This window comes from Pipra filicauda, unplaced genomic scaffold, assembly GCF_003945595.2.
Source record: "Pipra filicauda isolate LSUMZ 115617 unplaced genomic scaffold, ASM394559v2 scaffold127_size2900866_pilon, whole genome shotgun sequence".
NCBI classification, from domain to species: domain Eukaryota; kingdom Metazoa; phylum Chordata; class Aves; order Passeriformes; family Pipridae; genus Pipra; species Pipra filicauda.
Window position 1 is genome coordinate 2,580,305 of NW_024103740.1, and position 27,934 is coordinate 2,608,238.

The 27,934-nt window shown below is 44.3% G+C and overlaps 3 protein-coding genes across 3 annotated transcripts; 1 reads left to right on the top strand and 2 right to left on the bottom strand.

The window, feature by feature from the left end:
* The first annotated feature begins 2 nt into the window (after positions 1–2).
* On the top strand, positions 3–5,064 carry ANKS4B (ankyrin repeat and sterile alpha motif domain containing 4B). Its single transcript, XM_027726202.2, has 2 exons — positions 3–183; positions 3,416–5,064. The coding sequence occupies exons 1-2, from the start codon at positions 20–22 to the stop codon at positions 4,488–4,490; spliced, it is 1,239 nt and encodes a 412-aa protein (XP_027582003.1). The 5' UTR covers positions 3–19; the 3' UTR covers positions 4,491–5,064.
* A 2,142-nt stretch (positions 5,065–7,206) lies between these two features.
* LOC113990630 (ketimine reductase mu-crystallin-like) lies at positions 7,207–27,052 on the bottom strand. The gene is made up of 9 exons (XM_039390364.1): positions 26,850–27,052; positions 26,475–26,625; positions 25,618–25,680; positions 23,873–23,974; positions 23,161–23,344; positions 21,494–21,615; positions 20,654–20,738; positions 19,690–19,980; positions 7,207–9,110 (listed from the first exon to the last, which is right to left on the bottom strand). The coding sequence occupies exons 1-8, from the start codon at positions 27,020–27,022 to the stop codon at positions 19,916–19,918; spliced, it is 945 nt and encodes a 314-aa protein (XP_039246298.1). The 5' UTR covers positions 27,023–27,052; the 3' UTR covers positions 7,207–9,110; positions 19,690–19,915.
* On the bottom strand, positions 7,212–16,246 carry CRYM (crystallin mu). The gene is made up of 8 exons (XM_027726206.2): positions 16,040–16,246; positions 15,664–15,814; positions 14,597–14,659; positions 13,034–13,135; positions 12,322–12,505; positions 10,908–11,029; positions 10,075–10,159; positions 7,212–9,401 (listed from the first exon to the last, which is right to left on the bottom strand). Exons 1-8 carry the CDS (start codon positions 16,210–16,212, stop codon positions 9,337–9,339), a joined length of 945 nt encoding a protein of 314 aa, XP_027582007.1. The 5' UTR covers positions 16,213–16,246; the 3' UTR covers positions 7,212–9,336.
* Positions 27,053–27,934: the final 882 nt, after the last annotated feature.

Sequence of the window (27,934 nt, forward strand, 5' to 3'; positions counted from 1 at the left end):
AAACCAGAAGCTGCTGAAAATGTCGAGCAGGTACCACAAAGCAGCGGCTGATGGCAACTTGGACCTCTTGAAAGAAGCCACTAGGAAAGACCTCAACACTTCAGACGAAGATGGGATGACACCCACCCTTCTGGCAGCTTACCATGGGTATCTGGAGGCTCTGGAAATCATATGCCGGAGGGGGTAAGTCAACCGGCCTCCATTGCTTAAAGCTTGTGGCTCAGAACTGTAATTAGTGCTCGTGTTTCTAATGCCCCAATGAGCTCAGACCCTGAAAAATCAGGCTGAAAATCACAGTAATTTCTTTCAATGCATTGCCAAGAATTGTTCCTTCATTTACAGTGGTTTAGGTCCAAAGCCTGTGAGGGGTGGTCTGTCGGTGAAGTCACATTGGCATCAGTGGGACCACATTGTGTATGGAGACTGCAGGGAGTGGGACCTGGGTGGGACCTTGACTCACTGTAGTGGAGAAGGTGGCCTTTTGATGATGTCTTTGAGACAGGCCTTACAGAGAAATGCATTGTTTGAAACATTTTTAGCAAAAAAGATCTCCCATTTGCTTCCAAAGTGCAGTCAGTAGACACTTGTGAAGATTTAATGCTGTCCAGAGGCAAGTCACAACTGAGAGTTTTGAAACAGTAACATCTAAGATGGCTATTTCTCTGCTTTTTGTAGTATTAACAACTGCCATCGTGCTAAAGCTGAAAACACTGTTTTTTCAGAGTCTGTGATAGGATCCTTGTAAACCAGAAAAAAAAATAAGAAAAGAAAAAAAGAAAGAAGGTTTTCTACAGGTTCTGCTATTTCTGATAGTAATATTGCTGTATCACTTAAATGTCCTACATGATTGAAATGTCCTACTGAAATGGTAGTTACCTCCCCACCATCCGTACTCTCTTTCTCTGAGCCCACCTTTCAAGCTGTGATTCTATATTAATATCTAATAAAAGAAAATATGCTCTTCTGTAGAGATACAACTAATGAAATGTTCTTTCTGGGCTGAGATGAAGATTAAGTTGATCTGTATTTCCATTGATAATAGTTTAAAGAAAATTGGAGGGAAAAGTTGAATGACTGTTTGGAGGTATTTGAGTTTTATTAAAAATGAAGTTGAAAAAAATGGTTTTTCCTAGATTTGCTTTGTAGCTCATTGAGCTCAGGTGTGGCTGTAGTATCACAATAAAAAAGACCTTTGGACTATGTGGTTATTGCTGTGTCCTCAGGAGAAGCAAAAATAGATTGACAGTTTTTCAACTTCTATAATTAAGGCAGCTCCAGGGAAATACCTAGTTAATAAGGTTTGTCCCTGAACACATACAAGACTAGCTAAGGAATATATAAGAAAAATAATTTCTAACTCTTTTTCTTGGTAAAGGAGCACTTTGGGACAGTTTTACACTCAAAGTCTTCAAATATATGCATTCACCTCTACTTTAATCTAAGATTTTTTGGCATGATCAGTGGTTGTCAGAGATACGGCTGTAGCCTCACTGGTTTTCTTGGGAAAAGCTGAATTTTGGAAGATTTACAATCTGTTCTCCAGTCAGTTAATGTTTTCTTGTGAGAAAGTATTTTAATTATTTTCAACAAATTCGTCATTTCCTTGAAGAGGTTTCCTGACAAAGGCTCTGAGGTACAGGGTGGGTTTCTTTAGAGTGGTTGCAGATTTTAGGACTCTCAAGCTTGCAACACATTCAGCCCTTGGAAAGTGTGGCAATACTAACAATAAACCCCTTTCATCTTGGAATAATTTGTCTTCTCAGGCATCAGGAGACATTTTCTTTACTTATTTTGCAGGTACATGAATAAAAGCAAGACCACATAGCAGAATCTGCTCTCTTTTGAGTGACCCTTTTTCTTGGGAAAGCAGGGAAAGGAGGAGCATCAGAACCCAAAGTAGATGTCAAATCTTATCCAAAGTCCCACTGAGCTGGGAACAGCCATTCTAGTTTGTCAATTGTTTGAGACTCAAAGGCTGGCAGGTTCCACAGGGAAAAGAGACCACAAACAGCTATGAAGGGACCTGGGGGAGGCCGGATGACCCAGCTCTTCCAAGGCTCAGGATAATGCAGGCTGTTTGCTAATGTGGGAATTCAGGAATCCGGCATGCTTGGCCACAGTCAGGCAGTTCCCCAGGGCAGAGCCACAAAAGCAGAAATATGTACACATGGTTTGCATATGTCTGAGTGGAGAAACTTTGATCCTCGGCTGCCACCTCCTTGCGGCAGCGCCTGCGCTCCCGCGGCCACTCTCACTCGCTGTTGCACGGGGAACCCTGACCTTGCTCCCGCCTGGGGCACTTCAGGCTGAAGGATATGTTCAGATTTGGCCCTCAACAAACCTGGTAGTGCTTTTCTTCAGGGAGACTCAAAGCCAGAGATCAGGGCCTGAAGGACGTGTTGCGACAGGACATGCCACTTCTTTCATAGTACAGCTGCCGTGGCACCAACCTCCAAGGCTTAAAATGCTTGAATTCCCAAGAGTAGAAATTCTCCTTGTAAATTTGGTCCCTGGCTCTGAAGTTGTTAAAGGTTTTGGGCTGCTGTGGCTGCCTTGGTTGTTGGTCACAAGAGGCCACAAGCTCTGTTCTGAACATTGCTAGTGTTGATCCTGCCAAATGTGTATCGAAATATTCAAGCTGACTCTTGTCTGCAGGCAGCAGTTCAGTGTGAAGTCAGTGCAAGAGTTAAAAATAAAGCAATACTTTTCACTGGCTTTAAATTCAATTGAAAAATGTGGCATTTTATTTTCAAATGAGCTTCTGCTTTTCAAACCCCCGTGAGCAAAAGCAGCTAAAGGAGAACAAAAGAGATAAAGAAAAACAATGGCATCTGTCTGGGTTTAAACTAATAGCAATGGAGACTAATGTGTAATCAGGGCTTTACTCTTAGTCATTTACCAATTATTTACCCCAAAAGTTACTGCATGTACTCATTAAATATGTATCACTGTGGTCAGTGAGGAAACCTCCTAATATTGTCCCTGCATTCACATGCAAAACAGAAGAGTCACCAAAACCCCTTTAAAATATACCATGCAAAAGCTATTGAAACAGTTTTGCCAATAATTCCAATGAGAGTAAGTCAAAGTCAAAGCCTGAGCCCACTTTGATCTGCCAGACCCCGGGATGACAAAGGAAATGCCCTGGCTCTGTTATGGGGGATGTATGAGCAGTCACACCCAGCCCTGTGAGCTCCTTTAATTCCCAGACAGGCAGCATTTGGAGCTTGTGCCACACACGCAGCTTGTGTAAGTGGGTGTAGCCCCGTTCCAGTGGCTGGAGCCAAGCTGACCCATTGTCACTGGGCTGTTTTCCTCAGAGCAGAGCAGAGCTGAATGTTTGGTGTCTGTTCAATCCCACTGCAGTGCTGTGTGGGGGAACACCCAGCTCACTGTGTGCTGTTTTCCTTCCCAGAGGAGACCCGGACAAGTGTGACATCTGGGGGAACACACCTCTCCACCACGCTGCCTGCAATGGCCACCTCCACTGTGTCTCTTTTTTGATCAACTTTGGTGCCAACATCTTTGCTCTGGACAATGACCTCCGCACTCCCCTGGAGGTGGCTGCCAGCAGGGACCGCAAGGAGTGCGTCCAGATCCTGGACAAAGCCGCCATCGAGCAGATCATGATGAACCCCAAGAAGGTTGAGAAACAAAAAGCACAGGCCCAGAGGAACGCTGAGAAACAAATCAAGGAGTGTGAGAAGCGCCAAGAGAAACACCAGCATGAGATGAATCGGAATTATATGAAAGAAAAGGCTGGCACAGTGACTTCTTCCAGAGGAACGCACTCCAGAGTAAAGCTGGCCGGTCTGTTTGCTTCGAATACCACAGGTACTTTTTCCAAAAACCTGAAAGATACCTTGAAACTGAAGGCAAAAAAGATGGCTGGCAGCACAAGAAGCCAGGAAACACAAAGAAATGACCAAGAGGATGATACAGGTCAGAGAAATGTGATGCATTTGTTTGATGAGAAAGAGGAGGATGAGTTACTGAACGACCGTGATGAGAAAAACGTTGCTGATGATGACAGTCAGCTCTCCATTTTTCAGCGGCCGGGTCTCGGCAAGATTGTGTTTGGAAGGAATTTGGCTGCGGATGTAAATCCTGGAACTGTGTCTTCTGAGAAAGAAGGTGTCAGCTTTACGATGTCCAGTGAGCTCTTTCAGTATGAAAATGCTGAGAATGGCAAGGAAGGTGATGCTGAAAATGGTGCTGATATCCCTTGGAATGAGGAAGAAGTCATTTGGGATGACGAGGAAGCAGAGAACACACCCCTTGAAGTGTTTCTGGCATCACAGATGCTGGATGAGTTTCTTCCAGTCTTCATGAGGGAAAAAATTGATTTAGATGCCCTGATGCTATGTTCAGATGAAGATCTACAGAGCATTCAGATGGAGCTTGGGCCAAGAAAGAAAGTCCTGAATGCTGTGAATAAAAGAAAACAGGCACTCAAGAACCCTGGAAAAACTGTAGATACTTGCTTATAAATTATCACCCCTGTTGCTGTAACCTGCACACTGATTCTCTTTACAAAGAGCATGCAATTCCTTTCAGATGTCTGCTAAAGCAAAGGGCAGAGAGGTTACCAATTGCTTTAGAAAGTACAGCAGGGACAAAGATTTTTCTCTCTGCATAGATGGCTGTGGTGAACAGGATATTAATTAAGCATATTCTGTCAAAAAGAAAGAATGTGAAGGCAAAAACCCAAAAAGCTTTTTCTCCCTGAACTGTTTATGAGGTTTGGATTTCTTTTGGTCCAGATAGTTTAAAATATCAGTGAAGGCATGCCATGCTACATTCCTTTATAAAGCCCTTCCTTTTTTTCTCCAAAACCACAATGCAAAGACCATTCTCAGAGCTTGAGAGCTTTGAGTTTTCTCCATTCACTTCTGTTTGTTCTGATCACTACAAACCACTCTTCCTAGTACTGATGATATGTTAGAAATAGCATCTGAACCTTGATTTCAGCTGTGGTTTATTGACAGTAATCACCTCTGAATGAATGTAAATAAGATTCATTTGCAGCAAGTTTCATATTTTTGACTAGTAAAGTTTTTACTACTGTACTGATAATAATTTAAAAATACATGAAGTATCTTGCAAAGAGATGTTCAGTCTGGGTTGTATTTTCTTTTCTCATCTCATTAGGCTGGATCCAATTGCCACAACTCATCACATCCTAAGTGTCATCAAGACTGCAATACTTTTAACGACAAGAAGCTGAGGTTTAATTTTCAACATTTTGGATCTGTTTTGGTGTATCCTCAGCTTGGCTCCTATAGGCTGCATTTGCCATGCAAAGTCCCAGAAATGAGGATTCATATCACACACCGTTTCTTGTGGGTTGTTGTCAGACTTAGCCTGAGAACTGTGTATAACACACACACACAGAGCTCATGAAAAGAAAATGAGACTGTGCTGCTGTGGAAGCTCCTGTTCTTCACCATCTGTCTGCAGGCATTCATAGCAGGGTTCCCCTCATCTCCCTCTCAGACGTGTTCTTTTTGGAAGCCAGCACTAGCAGATATAAATTAATCACTCCTGTTCAGTTTTGTGACTCTAATAAGGTGTTTGTGGCAGCTCTGGCTAAGATCACAGATTTTAGATGCACATTTATTAGCAGAACATTTATCTTTTAAATCTCTTTCTATAGCTTTCCATTTAGGCAGCTGTGATATTTTCCTTAGGGTTATACTGCATTTGTGGACACTAATCCTAGTTAATGATCTGGTTTTTTTCATGTTTCATTTTTCTATATCATTTTGTGACTTTGATTTGTATATCACAATACCTTTCCTGGGCTGGACTTTATACTGCATTCTTTCCTCCGTGGATTCCTGTACTTGAGCAGGTTGATATTTTCTTCTATTAGGCAATCACATCAAAGTCCTGTTCTGTGCAACCTTCCATGATTACTGTGCTCAGCACAGTAATTGAATCAGGCACCTTCCTCCCAGACTGTGTTGTTAACCTGCTTGGTTGCTTTCATTTTGGCTAAGAAATTCCCAAATATTTAACAAAGCAGGAAGGAAACAATGAATCTTACGTATTTGAAGGCATACAATAAGTGGATTTTAAATCCCCCTTCCCTATCCTGGAGATGCAGATGCTTCCCATTCCTCCTGGCAGCCACAGAAGAGACAAGCCCAGCCTCATCTCTCTCTGCATCCTCCAGTCCCTGCAGCTGCAGCAGCTGAATTCCACACAGGGTTGACACAAGGTCTGTCCTGCTCTGACAGCTCTGATAGTGCAAAGTGCTGAGCATAATGCACCTTTTTCAGGCCAGATTTTAAATAACTGGGTTAGACTGATTTATCCAGGAATTGCTTTCAAAAACATTGTGTGCAAACACCTGTCACTGATGGGAGTCCAATGTAGGTAAAAGAGAAGGTGCTTTAGGGGAAATCAGGACCCAAGTATCTCTAAGTTGCACTGAAAATCTGCCTCTCTGCTTACTCATCTGCAGCCTCTGACAATCAGAGATAACAATCAGTTTATGTGCAGATGGTCTCTGCTCAGTTGTCAGAGGCATCCTGTGTTTAGGCATGTCCTTATGTATTCCCACTGACTCTATGGAGCTGGAATGAAGAGCAGCAGATCTATGAGTCCCTTATCCTTCAGAAACTGCATCAAGAGACTGAAGAAGCCCCAGAGCTCCCCATATGATACTTATTTAGGTAACTGAATCAACCCCATTTTTTAATTTTTATTCTTTTTAATTAAAAAAGTGCAATAATAAATAAAAAGGAACACTCATATTTCAGGTTTTTTCCACTTGTGGATTTTTTTACCAACCCCTTTGTTTCCTTTATAATTTGGAAGTATTTAGTGAATCCTAGCTGTGGCTCCTTAGTAATATTTGTATAGCTTCGTTCAGTTGGAGAGATTTTATGTATCCCATGTGCAATCCTACAGCCCAACCCAAACCCAAACCACAAAACCATGGGATCTCACATGAGCACAGCCCTGCCAAGGACAAGGCTGTCCTTCCTTAAGGATTGAGTTCTCTGCAGTGGACAGTCATCAAGAGAACGTGCAGCACGAGACAACAACTGCAAAACTGAGTATCACAGAGGAATTCCCCTTTACATTCTGTGATCACATTTACTGAGAGAGCAGTCACTGCAACAACTTCAATACTTTTCTTGTCTTAAAAAAAACCCAAAAAAACCACTAAAACCAGAAAAGTAACAGACAACAAAATGAAGTTGAAGAAAAACGGTAGTGTCTATTTATTTTTAATATAAATGCAAGTTACACAATTTCTTGATCCTCTAATTTGCAAGAGAAGGAAACATGGAAACTGATGCTATTCTTTCCCCTCAAAAAACTTAAGGATGGCATCCAAGCAATTCCCATTGTAACTGAACCGATTCCTCTTCATGACATCAGAGGTACAACACTGAACCAGGCTCCCAGAACCTCCCATTGCCAATGAAAGCTGAGAACACTGTGGGTTTTCAGAACCAGCTCTTTGGACTGGCTCAATCTACTTTTTAAAGTGCATAGTCTGTAGCAGAGTACGTGTGAAAATAAACTTCTTCCCAAACATGGTGTTTCACTTCAAATTACAGATCTTGTGTTACACGGGCACAGGACTGGGGGAATGCTGTCATGAATAGTACATTTCCATACAGTTCCTGAATAATGCAACATTGATGGCTTTCATGTTTGCCTCACGCTAGTGGAGTTCTCCATCACTGAAGTAACAAAACTAAGTCAACACACACACTTCTGAACACTTCAGAAATTACAAAGAAGAAACAAGACGTAAAAATGGAAGGGTAATTTTGCTACAATTAAAATGCAAAAGCTTACAGAGAAATTTCTGTTGTTCTTTCTGATGGAATAAACAGGATCAATGGAGTTCAACTTCTATCCACACGAACACATCCTTTGTCCCTATTCCCTTACTGGTCTGGTACCCTTTCTATGCTACCTCTGCAAATTACAAACTGCCACTTACTACTTTTTTCCAACTAGCTTACACCAGGCTTATAATTGGGAGTATTATTTACATCACACTTGCACTGTACTCATTAGCCTCTTCTGTACTTACCTATGCACCACCAAGGGCTTTAATGCCACCTGCTCCTGAACCTCCTTCCTGTTGCTCCACTCTATTCTACTGGCATTGTTTCATCTAACTCTTCCACAGCATGAAGAAACACTTAATAGCCTGCATGAAATAATATGCAAATAGAAATAAAATTTTGCAAGGCACAGCTCTAGCCTGAGACAGGAATTTGTTTCCAGGGCAATAGCTATTTTTCAGCAGATGCTCGATCTTTTGCAAGGCAGTTGCATAACAGCACAAAACTGGAACTCTTCCTTATGTCACAGGGTTCCTCTGCCAGGGAAGGATCATGAAAATTCCTGCCCCAGCTAATATTTGGGATAATAGAACAATTACTAATCGAGGCATGGTACAGCCAAACTGAAAATATTTGCCTGTACATTTGAAGTTTATCATACTGAAATGAGTTTGTGTGGTTCCAACCTTCATGAAACTTAGAACTTACAGGCACCATAGGTTAATAGCAAAATCTCCCCACAGAACACAGATAAAAGTTAAATCAAAACACATTTTAGTTCTCATATGAAAATGGCAGTATCCCACTGAGGAATGAACTAAGGGAGGTACTGAGAGGAAATCTAACAGTGTGGAGGCATAATTATGTATATAAACTCCCACTCAGACCTGTGCTCTTAAATGAAAAACCACTGGGTCTGGGGATGGGGAAGGTGGATTGCAAGGGGTGAAAATAAAAATGGTGACTTCCAGATCCCAGTGTAAGTTGGAAGGGAAGGGATGTCCAGGAGTCAGAGGTGGGCTGTGTTCCCAGGAGACCAGAGACAAGGTTACTGTCACTGGAGCACTGAAACCCATAGCTGCATTTAAAGTACCATCACAGGCAAATATGATGCCAGAGTCCATTCTCCAATCTGATGTATTTAACCCCAGTATGAATTAACAGTCAAAAAACCACAAAATCTATGGAAAGACGGCACATACATAAATAATTACGGAGGAAAGGCATTGCTTCCAGAATGACACCAAAATATGGAAAGATACCCTGGTTAGTATCACTGCAAACATCTAATACCTGTTGTTACAAGAGAGACACATTTATTAGCAATACTGCAGGTATTTAAGATTTGCAATTAGAAAACTTGAGAAAACAGTCAACTGCTGAATTTTTACTTTTGATTCTTGAGTGTTCTAGAAGGGCTACTTTCAGATGAGATTGGTGCCTTTCTTGTTAACAAAGGATCCAAAGAAACCAAGTGCAAACCATTCTCTTGGCCTCACTGGCATTGTAGACTTCCCCTTTAGTTTGCAGCTGACCACGCATCATAAACAAATTTTGCTGCTACTGCATCTTCAACCGCCAGCCCTGAAAAAGAATTAAAGGCACCTTCAAACAGTTCTTCAGCTGTACCAGCAACTTAGCTTCAGAAGGCAACAGAAGGACTCAGGAAATTATCTAAGTGGGCAGGAACAGCAATTATTCCCCAGGCCAAACACCTACAGTGTTACATTCAAAGCCTATGGCCAGCATGGAACTCTTGGGTGTGCCCTATGACATTCATGGAACAGTAGGAATCTCATTTTCAGTGCTCACATCACCACCTGGCCCTTTCAGAGATGTCATCCAGCTCAGAGAATGGCAATTCATCCCCACTCCTGCTCTCTCCCCAAACACCAGCCCCACAACCCACTGGCACATTGTCTGTGGGTCAGACAGACCCCGTGGGTGCAGCAGCGGGGCACTGGGGCTGGAGCTGGATTCAGAAAGGCTGCACTCATGTCTCAAACCACTGGGAAATGGAAAATGGACTTCCTATTGTTTGCTTGCTTTCCCATCACTTTTCATTACATCAATCCTGCCAGACAAACAAATAGGGAAATCAAAAGGGAAAATGCAAATCACACCCTACTTCCTTGTGGACAGTGCGTGGCCACGGCAGCTCTGAAGATGATCAGCAGCTTTCCCACGCACGGGGGACCCGAGAAATAACAAGGCTTTGTTTCCTCTCACACTTGGACACACGAGGGGCTCTTCTTACCCAAGGATTTAAACACTGTTGTCTTCTCAGGCAGGGCTGGTTTTGTACCCTTCAATACCTCTCCCAGCTCAGCAAAAATCTCTGCCTGTCAAAAAAATACATATTTATTCAAAATCATAATATACATAAACAGAAAAAACCCTTTTTTTTTTCCCCTGAGTGACTTCAGAATAAAGAAATCGTCCAGCTCTGTGTGCCAAAACTGATTCTTTTCCATGGGGAAGCAGATCAGTATTCAGACAAATAATATAGAAACTGGACAGAAATCAGAGAAGCAGAATGGTTTCCAAAGAAAAACAGCTGGCACACTTTCCTCAGTCAGTACGGTTTTGTTACAGTGGATAGTTTGTTACTTATCCAACAAAACACATGGGGTCCCACACACATTACAATATCTGAAGCTCTGATGTTAAACTTCAAAAGTGTAAATCACATTTGCTCTGCAGAAACATTAGAAGAGAAAAAGAAAACGCCAATGAACCTAAAAGAGTCCCTGCTGTCAAATTTGTGCAGATCACTGTCTGCTCAGCTTGTGTGGTCCATTCCCCAGAGGCCTGATGTGTCAATCACACTGAAATCTTATGGGAAGAAAGTTACAGGTTTTAATAAACAGATTTGAAGAATCAAGACAACCAAACACTGCAGGAAATGCAGGTCTTTCAAAAAACAATACATTGTTATCATACCCAAAGGCCAATGCTGAGCAGCTACTACTGTAATATGGTGTCATGCAACAGTAGATACAGAAGTTTCAGTGCAGAACATCATCAAAACACACTCATTTTGTGGCCAATTGCCACAAAAATAAAGCCTACCATTTACAAAAGTCTTACCCCTGATAATATAACATCTCCTGATTCAGTAAGAGCAGCCTCTTTGGAATCCACAAACAGAAAGCAATTCTTCATCAGTTCATCATCCAATTCTCTCCAGTCTGGTCTGCTTGCACCAATTGCTAAGAGAACAAAACTGATAAACTTGGGAGCAATGTTTAAAACAAATTCAAACACCATTTTGTTCAAAAGACATGTGTGAAATAACAATTGACATTATTGTGGAAATGTAACATACAAAAAATCCATGTTAGCCATGGAGATGTGCTGATTGATAAGACAACGAAAAAGCATTCAATGTTTGATTTGTGAGTAGAATATCCTTGCCAGTGGACTCTGGGTAACCTTGTAATTTTATAAGCAGAACAAGTTGAACAGACTACAGGTTTTCATTTATCTGGAGAAACTGAAAACAAATCAAGGAGCTTAACTTCTTACACGCAGCACCAAGATCAATATCCACTTCTTAAGGTCTCAAAAAACAAACAAGAAACCCAGTAGAAAGTAAAACAATCACACAGTTATACTGTAATCATATTTTTCTTAAGTATCCAACTGTTATGGAAAAGTAAATTCCACATTGCACAAATGCCTCCTCAAACAACACAAATGCCTCAATGAAGGGTAAAAAAAAAAAAGGCAAAGAAAGGAGGGAAGTCTTTGTGTCGCTTCAGTGACTCTGGACCTTAATTGATTTGGGTTGTATTTCTGGCTTCCGTGCCATGACACAACACAGACAACAACTGTCAATGACAAAGGACTAAATTGAGGTTGAAAATTTGGTAGGATGCTGCTGGAATGTGGGACCTTTCTTTAAATGGTTCCCTTGGAGAAGCTGCTTTTGTCTTATTACTACGCTATCTGGAAAGGCCACAAGGTCATCTAAACCAGGCCCACAATTAATCAAAATAAACAAAGAGGAGCATGTCCAGAGACTCCAAACAATAGTGTGGCAACATCATTACATGGCAGGCAACAACAACAACAAAAAGCACCCCCCAAACCTCACCATCATTACAGGACAAATTATGAAGTTCTTAACTCAGTTATTCCATCTTTGTAACTCAGGCAAAAAAGGAAATCAATGTGATCAGCCCAAAAAGAAACAAACAGAGAGGCTACAAAATTGGTGGAAGAAAAGATGACAACTACCAGGGAAATAGTACAGTGAGCAGCAACCACTGAGGAAATAACATGTTTGAGTGGGCCATTTAAATGGAGAGCAAGGTAAGAATAAGGGACAACATGAGGGCAAAGAGGAGGCACCACCAGGGAAAAGAGTGGTCCTCACTAAAGAGGAAAAGTCAAAACAAAAAGAACATTCAGTCCAAGGACACAGAACTGCCTTTCAACAGATGTTGATGCCAAGCAAGGATAATAAACACATCCTGTACACAATGAGAACACAGCCTACCATTGATGTGGGCACCTGGCTTTACCCAGGCCCCAGACAGGATGGGTTCTGCTGCCATGGTGACTGTTACAATCACATCAGCCCCAACAACGGCCTCCTGGGCAGAGGAGCAAACCCGCACGGGACCATGGACAGAGCTGGCAAACTTCTCCGCTTTCTCCTTGCTGCGATTCCATATCCTGACCTGCAAGGGGAAAAGGAAATGAAAACAGACAGATGAGCTTGGAGAATTTCTCCTTGCTGAAGCAGAATACTTGGTCTCAGTTTTCCATAGTCCCATGTATCCTAAAGGTTGGGCTTTTGTTTCCATTTAATGTTCTCACCACACAAGTCACTAAATTCATGAGCGTCCAGCTACATTTCAGCAACTGTTTTGTGATAACAGAGGAACAGCTCCTTCTCAAATGAAAATATTTCCAATAAACACTTTTAAGCAAAAGTCACAGAAAGCTTATCGAAGTATGACAGACAGGAACTTTGGAGAGCCAGCCTTGGTGTTGTGGGAGCACTGCTCAGCAGTAGCCAAAAGACTGAGGTGGTGTCAGCACCCTTCGAGCTGCCAGTGCAAAGCACAGCACTGGGAGGGCTGGGGAGAACATCAGCTCCATCCCAGCCAGACCTCACACAACTTCTTTGCCTGTACTTTATTTATATTAAACCCAGAAACATAACAGAGAACAATAAATGGATCCTGTGAAGATGTGCCCATTACCTCTTTAAATGTGAAGAGTTCTGTGAGGATTTCATAATGGCTGTATGCTTGAACACCAGCTCCCAAAATGCACAGCACCTCTGCAAAAGCTGGCATTAACAACTGAATGGTATCAAAAATAAAAAGAACATTTAAGTACAACAGCATCACAGATATTACAAACAGATTTCAAAATGCTACAAAAGACAGCAGCACATTCCAATATTAGCAAAATGTATTACACCCACATGACTGATTAAGTAAGTGTAAAACCATAGTGTTGATGTTCTGTGCTGGCTGAAAACAGGGCTCACAATTCCAAAAGCTCTCTGTGCTGACAGTGGCAGCTGCACAGGTAAACTGGTCTTGGTAGCCCCACTCTAAAACACCTGTTTGAACTCATTCAAGCCAGACATTGTACCACAAACACATCCAGGCATTGCAAGAGCCATCATTCATATGCATCATTGTCAAAATAGGGATGGTTCTGAGGAACAAAGAATAAAATTCAGTTCTAGAGTTGCTTTGGGTTTTCTGGTTTCCTTCTTGCCTGTGATTCACCAGTCCTTGGCAAAGGGGAAGGCAGGGCTGCTGGAGTCCAGCCCTGAGCTTCCCGTGGGTCTTGTTTATGCATTTGCTGAGGCCACTCCTGTCTAAAAAGCTTTGGAATTGTCTAGGCTCTCAACACTTTTGCATTTTGCACTTATTCTGCTGCAAACAAATCAAAACAATCTCATTGATCCCACTTTTCAGTCATAAGAGCTTGTTTTAGTGTTCCTTTCAAAGACTCTGAAGCACTGATTTCAAAGGTTCCCTGCATAAAAGTAGGGGCCTTTCAAAAGCAAGTGCCATAAGGAGGACAAGAGGAGTTCCTTGTCAGTTGTTCTGGCCTTTGGTTCAGGAGAAGCTCTTGGGCACAGGTCCTTCACTCCAGTTCAGTTCCACTCCCATGGATGGAGTTCCCCTGGCATGAAGGCTGCCCATAATGAAGTGGTGAGATGAGCTTTCATTTGGATGCAAAGCTGAGGGGGGACAAACACCAATATTTTTCAGCTCTGGCCCTCTTCTTATTGGCTCATCCTTTGAGGGGAAGGCTAAAACCCTGATGTGCAATGCATGCTGGCTTTGTGCTATTAGCAGCCCAACCAAAAATACTTCCAAAAAAAGAATTCAAACACAACAATTTCCAACTGAAATTGAAGTGATGCAAAGCAACACATAGCCAGATACACCACAGCTACATCTTCTGAAATTGTAACGGCATGAAGAGAAACACAAAACAGAGATTTACAGAGGAAGACACCTCTGTAAATTCCTAGAAAAGAGTGCAATAGAAGCCACAAAAACAGAGCTCAGGTTCCTTCTCCAATCACACACAAAGTGTTAAAGCCAGACATTACTCACTCAAAACACAAAACTCTGATTTTAACTTTTCCCTGAAAGTACATATGTTATCATAAATCTAATTTAAAGATGTATTTGATGAAAATTCACAGGCACTGAAAGCCACTTGCATCATTCCTTCAAGTTATTTTATAGCAAACACCACTAACTCTGCCCCACTTCAGAAAACACAAGACACACCTTGGTAGCAATGGCAGAAACTGCAGCCGTTCGCTTTGCTGTGATGACACTGCCATCCAGGACCTGTAGAAAAATTCAAACAGAAGGAAATGAACACTCAAAATGTGAGTAAATACGAAACGTCATCCAATTTGTGAATGAAGTGATATTACAGATATAAAAGATGCAGACATATAAAAGTTGGCAATTACTGGCACAGCAACCACAAACCATACAAAGTCACATTTAAACTGGGCAGATTCTCTGTGTATTCCAGTTCTTTCATGTCATTCCACCAGCACAAATGGAGTCCGAATGGTCAGAGCTGAACCACCCCAAATTCACCCTGGCTCTCCAGCGCTGGGAATACATGGATAGAACTCCAATTCCCTGCACTCCAGTAAGACCAGGGACCAGTGCAAGCTGGCAGTGGTTCACCAGTCTGCACTGTCTTGCTCTGTACAACGGGGTGACAGGGAGCTATGGAATTCCTTTAATGTGTATCACACACAGGGCACTCCTGCCTCTGTGTGCATTAGCCACTGCATACAAACAGATTAGGGGGCTTAAAAACTGTCAGGTTTGGTATAAGAGACCAAGATAGTTTTCTTGACCAGTTTTTGCCCTTTAATAATTATTTTTACTGAAGTCTAAATGCAAATCATCACTATTCTTAAAAAATTTCTGCATTCTTTAAATACAGGGGAAAAAATCAGACTCTGAATACTATTCCCTGCAATGCAATTTGTGAATCTCTTTCAACTTAGAATTAAGATGGTTCAAGATCAATTCTTTATTCAGCAAGGTGGGGTATTTTTTTTCCTTTCAAATGCAAGGTAAGCTTTTCCAAATAATTTCTCTCTACCATTCACCCTCTCAGACATCAGATTCAATCACAAGTAGCAGTAAAGTAGCACACTGAGTACAGTTTAACACATATAGAAGGCTTTGGGCCAAATCCTGATTAAATATTCATTGATGATGTTGGTAAACTCAGGCCAATTTACAGCAGCTCCAGCTTCCAATAATTAGAAGGGAGAACCGACAGCATTACCAGAGAAGGATGCAGGGGCACTCACGAGACTTACAGCTTTCAAAGAACCATTGCGAGGGTCAAACAAGAGGACAGTCGCTTGGTGAGAAGGGGCAGGGGAATCCTTCAGGTGCTCATAGAAAGTCACCAGCTTGGTTATCAGAGCATCATCCGCAGCGCTGTACGCGGGCATGACGCCGAGGTACCTTAGGAGGCAATTCCCCGTGTCACTCACGCATCTCTCTCACCGGAGCCCGCAGCCGCCGGGCCGTGACCATCACTGGCCACCGGCCGGTTCCTCGCTAACTCGGCACCGAGGGCCTTTCCTGGCGCTCCAATTCCTCCCACCCGGTGCCTTCCCCGCCCCCCGGCGCCGCTGCCCCCGCTCGCCCTCCCCGGGAGCCTCGCCCCGCTCGGGGCTCGGCGCTCACCCGCCGTGCCCGGGCACGGCCAGCACGGTGCGCAGCGGCTGCACGACGCCTCCCGCGGGGCCCGACGAGAAGTTGCCCAGGGCGGCCTCCAGCGCCGGCAGCAGGAGGCTGGCGCGGGGCAGGTGCTTCTCCACCTCCTCGGCGCCGATGAAGGCGGGCGGAGCCGAGCCCATGGCGAGCACCGGCACCGCGGGACGGCACCGCGGGACTGCGACACCGCCCGCGCCGCCGCCGAGAACCCGCCGCGGAACCGCCCCGCGTCCCGCCCCGCCGGGCCCGGCCCCGCCTCGGCCCCCTCCCGGGGTAATCGGGACTTTTCAGAAGCAAAAATAGCTCGGCTGCCCACACCTGGAGATGTGCAGAAAAAGGCGTCTTTTACATCTAATGCTGTACTTCGGATGCGTGTCTTGCACTATCTGATTAATAGCTCTTAAGTGCTGTAACAACCCGTATTCATCCGAATTTCGTTTCCTTACCGGCAAAATAGGGGTGTTATACTCCAATTGACATTTCACTAACAGCCCGTGTTGTTGAAATGTATCTATTAGTTTTTCCAGCCCCCTCTTCACACCTTGTTTTATAGGACCTTGTTTCTGCCTTAGCGGTTTGACATTAGGTTTTGATGATGCTCTCACGGGTTCTGCCAACTTTGAATGTCCTGGGACACCCGTAGCACATACCAAGGGAATAACTGTGTTTTCTGCCTCAGCCAGGATTTCTTCTTCTGATGGTTCAAGTGACTGTTACATAAAAACTTGGGCTTCCAGAGGCTTAGGTTCAGGTATGTGAACTTCTATTTTTCCTTCATCAAAAGTTATTTGTACTTCTAATTTGCTTAAAATGTCTCTTCCTAACAGGGGCATAGGACAGTCTGGACTATCATATATAAAAATCGATGCATTAACCAATTTTTTCCCCCCAATTTTAAATTTCAAACGTTGAAAGAATGGCCGATTTTGCCTTTCTCCAGTGGCACCAAGTACATTAATAATTTCCTTACTAAATTTTCCTTTTCATATCTTTAAAACCGAATACACGGCTTCAGTATCTACTACAAAATCCATTTTCTCACTCCCCAGTGTTAATGTAACCAGAGGTTCAGCTGGAGATGACACCTCTGGTCCCTGTCACACATCTTCACACGGCAGGAGCCATCCTGCCTGATCGGGAGCCCTGGTGGAATCCAGGGTCCGGCAGCTCCTACCCGTCCCTTTCCCCACTGACATTCCCACTTCAGTGGCCCTTCTCTCGACAAATAGCACACTGATCCCCGTCCAACTGCCTGTGTTGTAGTCCACTTCTACTAATTCCTCCTCTGCCTCTCCCCCTGCAGTGCCCCTGTTTTGGGGCTTTCTTCCACTAATGCAGCTACTTCCATGCTGCTTCCAAAAACTTACTCAAATTCCTCCCAACATATCTAATACTACCGGAATATCACTCCAGTCAGGGTCCTGGATTCAGGTAATGCCTTCAAATACCTTCACAGCTTTCCCTGGGTCTTCCCTATAAGTCCCTGCTAACTTTTTTAAGTAGCACTGGCTCGTTAGTTCCGATTGCTCACCTCAGCGGGGCTCGCAAAACAGCCCCGGAGTTCCAGCTTGTCTGGTACCGCAGCACGGAAACAGCAGCACTGCCCCGGCCCCCTGCCAGCCCAGGCACATGGCCAGGGCTGCTGTCAAAATGCGCCCCGGCACAGTTCAGTGAGGTGAGCAGCGGTACAGCAGCAGCGAAGGCAGAAAGTGGCCACTAACAGGCACTAGACTCTCATATACAGTCAGGCAAGTGAGTGCCGGGGACAGCACAGGAGCCTGCTCGTTACCAGCTAAACAGCACTAACAGATCCTAATCGTGCCAAAAGGTGTGGTTTAACTCCAGCCAGCCCCAAGCACCACGCAGCTGCTCGCTCAGTCTCCCACCAGTGGAATCAGGGAAAGAATTGGAAGGGTACATGAAATTCATCCACCGCTTCCCACGGGCAGGCAAGTGTGCAGCCATCACCGGGGGAGCAGGGCCCCACCACGAGTAACAGTTACTTGGGAAGACAAACGCCATCGCTCCAAACGTACCCCCAACGTCCTCCTTCTGTATCCATTCTATCCCCTCTCCCAGGAGCTACCAGCATGTCAACCTCCTCTTCCTCTGCACAACACTTCCCAATACCACAAGCTGAGCAGCATTGCTTAGATTCTGTTTTTTTCTTGGTCTTTCTCTAAAGCCAAAATCATAGGATCACTTGGTAACATATCACACTCTTTTTAATTTTTTCCTTTTTGTTTTTTTTTCCATTCCAGATGATTAGACAGTGTGAAAACCACATGCAACACCACATTCCATTTCCCTTCCCAACAACAAAACAACATCAATTGTAACATCGTATTGTAATTTAAAGTTCCATTCACTGGCCATTTTTCACCATCATCCAAAAGAGTACAAAGGCCACCAATTATTACCATATTCAATTCACACTGTTGCCTGGAGAGATAGCCTCCCATTGCACCTTCCATCTCACTCCAATGTTTCAAAATACAGCCTAGGGGGGATTTCTCCAAAACCTACTTTTGATGATAGACCAGAACCCATCACACAGAATATAATAAAACAATTAAACTTCCCTTTGAGAGGGGTGTGCAACACCCACTCATACACCTTAGAGCTTGAAACACAGGGCACCTCTGTAAGCTTGCTTACAAAATAGCCCTCACGGCTTCCAGTCTGTGGCAGTGGGACTTTGACCCACAAGGGGGTTTTCGCTATTTCACCGTTTTCACTATTTACAATTTTTAACCTTCCCCAGGGCTGGCACTCAAGGCCTCCCTGTAGATAGGAGAGCAAGCCCAAAACCTGGTTTCCAAACTCCCTTTACCTTAATCCAGTGAGACTTTCCAGCAGCTCTGTTATACCCCCCTCCAGTAATGCCTTAATAAATCCCAGCAGAACTTGCCTTGAACTCACCAGATCCTGGGACCAAGAGGATCTCCCTGAATAAAATCTTTGGTGTGCTCTGGAGTCCTCAGGATCCTGGAATCTGTGCAGTGTCAACAGCATTGTCCCATCTGGGTCACCAGGAACCATCACCAAAAATGGGGAATAAAGCCCTCTAACACTCTTTGTAGCATTAGAAAGTGGCATTAATTTATTTTTGGTGCTGGGCATGCAGAGGATATCTCCTCCTATCACACACCCAACTATGTAACATACTGATTTAGATCTCTTTAACTAATACATATTCATGACATTTCCCCAGATCATACATATATCCTAAACATTCTTACCAATTCTTTTACATATTTAAATCACTTCTCAAAACTCATTTACATTAGAGGAGGGGTCTCCTGAGGGTCTCCATGGTCTTTTGGGGAACATCCCATTCTGAAAGTTATTCTTTTTTGGTCACAGACCTCCAAAAAAAGTCTCTTCTCCTTGAATGCATCCCAGCTGTGTGGTCTGGCCAAGACAGACCTTCTTATCAGTGTTGCTCAGGCCCACAGTCTTTGATCTCAGGGCAAGGATATCCACTTGCACACATTCATCACTGATATGGGTGATTACAGGACTAAGCACTGTCTGTTAAAGCTAAAGGAATTCACAACGCTTAAAAATTATGTGTTACAATTAAAGATTTTCCCAACATCACTGCAAACATCTAATACCTGCTGTTACAAGAGAGATACATTTATTAGCAATACTGCAGGTATTTAAGATTTGCAATTAGAAAACTTGAGAAATCAGTCAACTGCTGAATTTTTACTTTTGATTCCTGAGTGTTCTAGAAGGGCCACATTCAGATAGGACTGGTCCCTTTCTTGTTAACAAAGGATCCAAAGAAACTAAGAGCAATCAATCCTCTTGGCCTCATTGGCATTGTAGACTTCCCCTTTAGTTTGCAGCTGACCACGCATCATAAACAAATTTTGCTGCTACTGCATCTTCAACCGCCAGCCCTGAAAAAGAATTAAAGGCACCTTCAAACAGTTCTTCAGCTGTACCAGCAACTTAGCTTCAGAAGGCAACAGAAGGACTCAGGAAATTATCTAAGTGGGCAGGAACAGCAATTATTCCCCAGCCCAAACACCTACAGTGTTACATTCAAAGCCTATGGCCAGCATGGAACTCTTGGCTGTGCCCTATGACATTCATGGAACAGTAGGAATCTCATTTTCAGTGCTCATATCACCACCTGGCCCTTTCAGAGATGTCATCCAGCTCAGAGCATGGCAATTCATCCCCACTCCTGCTCTCTCCCCAAACACCAGCCCCACAACCCACTGGCACATTGTCTGTGGGTCAGACAGACCCCGTGGGTGCAGCAGCGGGGCACTGGGGCTGGAGCTGGATTCAGAAAGGCTGCACTCATGTCTCGAACCACTGGGAAATGGAAAATGGACTTCCTATTGTTTGCTTGCTTTCCCATCACTTTTCATTACATCAATCCTGCCAGACAAACAAATAGGGAAATCAAAAGGGAAAATGCAAATCACACCCTACTTCCTTGTGGACAGTGCGTGGCCACGGCAGCTCTGAAGATGATCAGCAGCTTTCCCACGCACGGGGGACCCGAGAAATAACAAGGCTTTGTTTCCTCTCACACTTGGACACACGAGGGGCTCTTCTTACCCAAGGATTTAAACACTGTTGTCTTCTCAGGCAGGGCCGGTTTTGTACCCTTCAATACCTCTCCCAGCTCAGCAAAAATCTCTGCCTGTCAAAAAAATACATATTTATTCAAAACCATAATATACATAAAGAGAAAAAACCCTTTTTTTTTCCCCTGAGTGACTTCAGAATAAAGAAATCGTCCAGTTCTGCTTGCCAAAACTGATTCTTTTCCATGGGGAAGCAGATCAGTATTCAGGCAAATAATATAGAAACTGGACAGAAATCAGAGAAGCAGAATGGTTTCCAAAGAAAAACAGCTGGCACACTTTCCTCAGTAAGTTTTTTTGGTTGTTTTTGTTTTGTTTACAGTGGATAGTTTGTTACTTATTCAACAAAACACATGGGGTCCCACACACATTACCATATCTGAAGCTCTGATGTTAAACCTCAAAGGTGTAAATCACATTTGCTCTGCAGAAACATTAGAAGAGAAAAAGAAAACGCCAATGAACCTAAAAGAGTCCCTGCTGTCAAATTTGTGCAGATCACTGTCTGCTCAGCTTGTGTGGTCCATTCCCCAGAGGCCTGATGTGTCAATCACACTGAAATCTTATGGGAAGAAAGTTACAGGTTTTAATAAACAGATTTGAAGAATATTTAAGACAACCAAACACTGTAGGTCTTTCAAAAAACAATACATTGTTATCATACCCAAAGGCCAATGCTGAGCAGCTACTACTGTAATATGGTGTCATGCAACAGTAGATACAGAAGTTTCAGTGCAGAACATCATCAAAACACACTCATTTTGTGGCCAATTGCCACAAAAATAAAGCCTACCATTTACAAAAGTCTTACCCCTGATAATATAACATCTCCTGATTCAGTAAGAGCAGCCTCTTTGGAATCCACAAACAGAAAGCAATTCTTCATCAGTTCATCATCCAATTCTCTCCAGTTTGGTCTGCATGCTCCAACAGCTAAGAGAACAAAACTGATAAACTTGGGAGCAATGTTTAAAACAAATTCAAACACCATTTTGTTCAAAAGACATGTAAAATAACAATGGACATTACTGTGGAAATGTAATATACAAAAAATCCAGTGTTAGCCATGGAGATGTGTTGATTGATAAGACGACAAAAAAATATTCAATAATTGATTTGTAAGTAAAATATCCTCGTCAACAGACTGAGTAGCTGAGGCATGAAAAAGTCCTCTCCCTTTCTCCATTACCTTGTCCTTCATCAGATCATTACCAAATGCCCTGAATTTCATACACCTTTACTTGATTCAGATTGTGTTTACGTGTCTACAGAGAAGAGTAAGACTTGAAGAATCCCTCAGTTATTCTGAGATGGATGTGCAACAAAGGATGTGCAACAAAGCCTTGCACATGCAGACAGAGTATTCGGCGTTACTAATGAGGACTTCTAAATGTATGGCTTTGGATTATTTCCTTATAAATAATACAATCCTCTTATAAGCAGTACATGTTGAACAGACTACAGGTTTTCATTTATCTGGAGAAACTGAAAACAAATCAAGGAGCTTAACTTATTACACACAGCACCAAAATCAATATCCACTTCTTATGGGCTCAAAAAACAAACAAGAAACCCAGCAGAAAGCAAAACAATCACACAGTTATACTGTAACCAAACTTTTTAAAGGGTTCAACCCTAATGGAAAAGTAAATTCCACGTTGCCCAAATGCCTCAATGAAGGGTAAAAAAAAAAAAAGGCAAAGAAAGGAGGGAAGTCTTTGTGTCTGTGTTGCTTCAGTGACTCTGGACCTTAATTGATTTGGGTTGTATTTCTGGCTTCCATGCCATGACACAACACAGACAACAACTGTCAATGACAAAGGACTAAATTGAGGTTGAAAATTTGGTAGGATGCTGCTGGAATGTGGGACCTTTCTTTAAATGGTTCCCTTGGAGAAGCTGCTTTTGTCTTATTACTACGCTATCTGGAAAGGCCACAAGGTCATCTAAACCAGGCCCACAATTAATCAAAATAAACAAAGAGGAGCATGTCCAGAGACTCCAAACAATAGTGTGGCAACATCATTACATGGCAGGCAACAACAACAACAAAAAGCACCCCCCAAACCTCACCATCATTACAGGACAAATTATGAAGTTCTTAACTCAGTTATTCCATCTTTGTAACTCAGGCAAAAAAGGAAATCAATGTGATCAGCCCAAAAAGAAACAAACAGAGAGGCTACAAAATTGGTGGAAGAAAAGATGACAACTACCAGGGAAATAGTACAGTGAGCAGCAACCACTGAGGAAATAACATGTTTGAGTGGGTCATTTAAATGGAGAGCAAGGTAAGAATAAGGGACAACATGAGGGCAAAGAGGAGGCACCACCAGGGAAAAGAGTGGTCCTCACTAAAGAGGAAAAGTCAAAACAAAAAGAACATTCAGTCCAAGGACACAGAACTGCCTTTCAACAGATGTTGATGCCAAGCAAGGATAATAAACACATCCTGTACACAATGAGAACACAGCCTACCATTGATGTGGGCACCTGGCTTTACCCAGGCCCCAGACAGGATGGGTTCTGCTGCCATGGTGACTGTTACAATCACATCAGCCCCAACAACGGCCTCCTGGGCAGAGGAGCAAACCCGCACGGGACCATGGACAGAGCTGGCAAACTTCTCCGCTTTCTCCTTGCTGCGATTCCATATCCTGACCTGCAAGGGGAAAAGGAAATGAAAACAGACAGATGAGCTTGGAGAATTTCTCCTTGCTGAAGCAGAATACTTGGTCTCAGTTTTCCATAGTCCCATGTATCCTAAAGGTTGGGCTTTTGTTTCCATTTAATGTTCTCACCACACAAGTCACTAAATTCATGAGCGTCCAGCTACATTTCAGCAACTGTTTTGTGATAACAGAGGAACAGCTCCTTCTCAAATGAAAATATTTCCAATAAACACTTTTAAGCAAAAGTCACAGAAAGCTTATCGAAGTATGACAGACAGGAACTTTGGAGAGCCAGCCTTGGTGTTGTGGGAGCACTGCTCAGCAGTAGCCAAAAGACTGAGGTGGTGTGAGCACCCTTCGAGCTGCCAGTGCAAAGCACAGCACTGGGAGGGCTGGGGAGAACATCAGCTCCATCCCAGCCAGACCTCACACAACTTCTTTGCCTGTACTTTATTTATATTAAACCCTGAAACATAACAGAGAACAATAAATGGATCCTGTGAAGATGTGTCCATTACCTCTTTAAATGTGAAGAGTTCTGTGAGGATTTCATAATGGCTGTATGCTTGAACACCAGCTCCCAAAATGCACAGCACCTCTGCAAAAGCTGGCATTAACAACTGAATGGCATCAAAAGTAAAATAAAGAGAACATTTAAGTACAACAGCTTCACAGATATTACAAACAGATTTCAAAATGCTACAAAAGACAGCAGCACATTCCAATATTAGCAAAATGTATTACACCCACATGACTGATTAAGTAAGTGTAAAACCATAGTGTTGATGTTCTGTGCTGGCTGAAAACAGGGCTCACAATTCCAAAAGCTCTCTGTGCTGACAGTGGCAGCTGCACAGGTAAACTGGTCTTGGTGGCCCCACTCTAAAACACCTGTTTGAACTCACTCAAGCCAGACATTGTACCACAAACACATCCAGGCATTGCAAGAGCCATCATTCATATGCATCATTGTCAAAATAGGGATGGTTCTGAGGAACAAAGAATAAAATTCAGTTCTAGAGTTGCTTTGGGTTTTCTGGTTTCCTTCTTGCCTGTGATTCACCAGTCCTTGGCAAAGGGGAAGGCAGGGCTGCTGGAGTCCAGCCCTGAGCTTCCCGTGGGTCTTGTTTATGCATTTGCTGAGGCCACTCCTGTCTAAAAAGCTTTACAATTGTCTAGGCTCTCAAAACTTATTTTGCCTCAAACAAATCAAAACAATCTCATTGATCCCACTTTTCAGTCATAAGAGCTTGTTTTAGTGTTCCTTTCAAAGACTCTGAAGCACTGATTTCAAAGGTTCTCTGCATAAAAGCAGGGGCCTTTCAAAAGCAAGTGCCATAAGAAGGACAAGAGGACAAGCAGGAGCTAAACTCAAACACTCCTGAAAATTTCCCAAAACAACAGATGGCAAGGAGGGGTCTGATCTTGAAGCCCCTTCAGCAACCAAGCTCTTTTGAGGCAGCAGAGCCTGGGCTGTGTAAAAACCATCACAACTGCCCAAATACAGAATGGCCAAGATGAATGAGGGCCTGTAACCTCATGGCTGAGAAGTTCCTTGTCAGTTGTTCTGGCCTTTGGTTCAGGAGAAGCTCTTGGGCACAGGCTCTTCACTCCAGTTCAGCTCCACTGCCATGGATGGAGTTCCCCTGGCATGAAGGCTGCCCCTAATGAAGTGGTGAGATCAGCCTTCATTTGGATGCAAAGCTGAGGGGGGACAAACACCAATATTTTTCAGCTCTGGCCCTCTTCTTATTGGCTCATCCTTTGAGAGGAAGGCTAAAACCCTGATGTGCAATGCATACTGGCTTTGTGCTATTAGCAGCCCAACCAAAAATACTTTCAAAAAAAGAATTCAAACACAACAATTTCCAACTGAAATTGAAGTGATGCAAAGCAACACATAGCCAGATACACCACAGCTACATCTTCTGAAATTGTAAAGGCATGGTAAGAGAAACACAAAACAATGAGATTTACAGAGGAAGACACCTCTGTAAATTCGTAGAAAAGAGTGCAATAGAAGCCACAAAAACAGAGCTCAGGTTCCTTCTCCAATCACACACAAAGTGTTAAAGCCAGACATGACTCACTCAAAACTCTGATTTTAACTTTTCCCTGAAAGTACATATGTTATCATAAATCTAATATAAAGATGTATTTGATGAAAACTCACAGGCACTGAAAGCCACTTGCATCATTCCTTCAAGTTATTTTATAGCAAACACCACTAACTCTGCCCCACTTCAGAAAACACAAGACACACCTTGGTAGCAATGGCAGAAACTGCAGCTGTTCGCTTTGCTGTGATGACACTGCCATCCAGGACCTGTAGAAAAATTCAAACAGAAGGAAATGAACACTCAAAATGTGAGTAAATACGAAACGTCATCCAATTTGTGAATGAAGTGATATTACAGATATAAAAGATGCAGACATATAAAAGTTGGCAATTACTGGCACAGCAACCACAAACCATACAAAGTCACATTTAAACTGGGCAGATTCTCTGTGTATTCCAGTTCTTTCATGTCATTCCACCAGCACAAATGGAGTCCGAATGGTCAGAGCTGAACCACCCCAAATTCACCCTGGCTCTCCAGCACTGGGAATACATGGATAGAACTCCAATTCCCTGCACTCCAGTAAGACCAGGGACCAGTGCAAGCTGGCAGTGGTTCACCAGTCTGCACTGTCTTGCTCTGTACAACGGGGTGACAGGGAGCTATGGAATTCCTTTAATGTGTATCACACACAGGGCACTCCTGCCTCTGTGTGCATTAGCCACTGCATACAAACAGATTAGGGGGCTTAAAAACTGTCAGGTTTGGTATAAGAGACCAAGATAGTTTTCTTGACCAGTTTTTGCCCTTTAATAATTATTTTTGCTACAGTAAAAGCAAATCATCACTATTCTTAAAAAAAATCCATAAATTGTTTAAATAAAAAAGCAATCAGACTGAATACTATTCCCTGCAATGCAAATTGTGGATCTCCTTCAACTTAGAATTAAGATGGTTCAAGATCAATTCTTTATTCAGCAAGGTGGGGTATTTTTTTTCCTTTCAAATGCAAGGTGAACTTTTCCTGATTAGAGTATACGGAGGCACTCACGAGACTTACAGCTTTCAAAGAACCATTGCGAGGGTCAAACAAGAGGACAGTCGCTTGGTGAGAAGGGGCAGGGGAATCCTTCAGGTGCTCATAGAAAGTCACCAGCTTGGTTGTCAGAGCATCATCTGCAGCGCTGTACGCGGGCATGACGCCGAGGTACCTTAGGAGACAATTCCCTGTGTTACCCACGGACTTTCGCACCGGAGCCCGCAGCCGCCGGGCCGTGACCATCACTGGCCACCGGCCGGTTCCTCGCTAACTCGGCACCGAGGGCCTTTCCTGGCGCTCCAATTCCTCCCACCCGGTGCCTTCCCCGCCCCCCGGCGCCGCTGCCCCCGCTCGCCCTCCCCGGGAGCCTCGCCCCGCTCGGGGCTCGGCGCTCACCCGCCGTGCCCGGGCACGGCCAGCACGGTGCGCAGCGGCTGCACGACGCCTCCCGCGGGGCCCGACGAGAAGTTGCCCAGGGCGGCCTCCAGCGCCGGCAGCAGGAGGCTGGCGCGGGGCAGGTGCTTCTCCACCTCCTCGGCGCCGATGAAGGCGGGCGGAGCCGAGCCCATGGCGAGCACCGGCACCACGGGACGGGACGGGACGGGACGGGACGGGACAACAAGCCCCACACACCGCGCACTGCCCGCCTCGCCGCCGGGAACTCGCCGGGGTGTCCCCACCCCCCGGCCCGGCCCCCCTGGATCCCGGCCCCGCCTCCGCCACCCGGGAGGCGGGAGCTCCGGGACGTCCCGCTCAAGGTGCTCCCGGACCGAAGCGCCGGCGGTCCTGAAAGTGGTGCGCTCGCCGCATCGCCGGCCACCACAGAATCACAGAGTCAGAGGGGTTGGAAAAGACATCTGAGAGCATCGAATCCCACCGTTGACCCAACACCACCTTGTCAACTAGACCATGGCACTGATGCCACATCCAGTCTTCTCTTAAACACCTCCAGGGACGGTGACTCCACCACCTCCCTGGGCAGCGCATTCCAGTGCCGAGTCACTCTCTCTGTAAAGAACTTCTTCCTAATGTCCACCGTAAACCTCCCCTGGCGCAGCTTAAGACTGTGCCCGCTTGTCCTGTCGCTGGTTGTCTGGGAGAACAGACCGACCTCCACCTGGCTACAACTTCCTGTCAGGGAGATGATAAAGTCTCCCCTGAGCATCCTCTTCTCCAGGCTAAACATCCTCAGCTCCCTCAGCTGCTCCTCGTAGTTGTGCTCCAGACCCTCCACCAGCCTCGATGCTCTTCTTTGAATACGCTCCAGCACCTCAATATCCAGCGCTCGGGGAAAGGCGGCTGCAAGCGCTACGGAACGGCCCTATCGCTGTTTGTTTACGGCTCGGCACAGCCGCCCCGGGACCGCGCGCCCCGAGGCACCTTCCCGAGGGATATTCCCAAGGGATTCCCGCCCGCGCTGCCCGCAGCGTGTCCCGGCCCGCAGTGCCCGGCAGGGGGCGCACTCCGCGGAGGCGCACTGC

What these genes read in the sequence shown, in the direction of transcription:
- ANKS4B (XM_027726202.2), top strand. Translation starts at nt 20, where the DNA reads ATGTCGAGCAGGTACCACAAAGCAGCGGCTGATGGCAACTTGGACCTC. An exon ending in GAAATCATATGCCGGAGGGG is followed by an intron (nt 184 to 3,415) that starts GTAAGTCAACCG and finishes TTTCCTTCCCAG; the next exon opens with AGGAGACCCGGACAAGTGTG.
- CRYM (XM_027726206.2), bottom strand. Translation starts at nt 16,212, where the DNA reads ATGGGCTCGGCTCCGCCCGCCTTCATCGGCGCCGAGGAGGTGGAGAAG. An exon ending in TTTCTGCCATTGCTACCAAG is followed by an intron (nt 13,136 to 14,596) that starts GTGTGTCTTGTG and finishes GATACCATTCAG; the next exon opens with TTGTTAATGCCAGCTTTTGC. An exon ending in AACAGTGTTTAAATCCTTGG is followed by an intron (nt 9,402 to 10,074) that starts GTAAGAAGAGCC and finishes ATTCTTTTTCAG; the next exon opens with GGCTGGCGGTTGAAGATGCA.
- LOC113990630 (XM_039390364.1), bottom strand. Translation starts at nt 27,022, where the DNA reads ATGGGCTCGGCTCCGCCCGCCTTCATCGGCGCCGAGGAGGTGGAGAAG. An exon ending in TTTCTGCCATTGCTACCAAG is followed by an intron (nt 23,975 to 25,617) that starts GTGTGTCTTGTG and finishes GATGCCATTCAG; the next exon opens with TTGTTAATGCCAGCTTTTGC. An exon ending in AACTCTTCACATTTAAAGAG is followed by an intron (nt 23,345 to 23,872) that starts GTAATGGACACA and finishes TTCCCCTTGCAG; the next exon opens with GTCAGGATATGGAATCGCAG.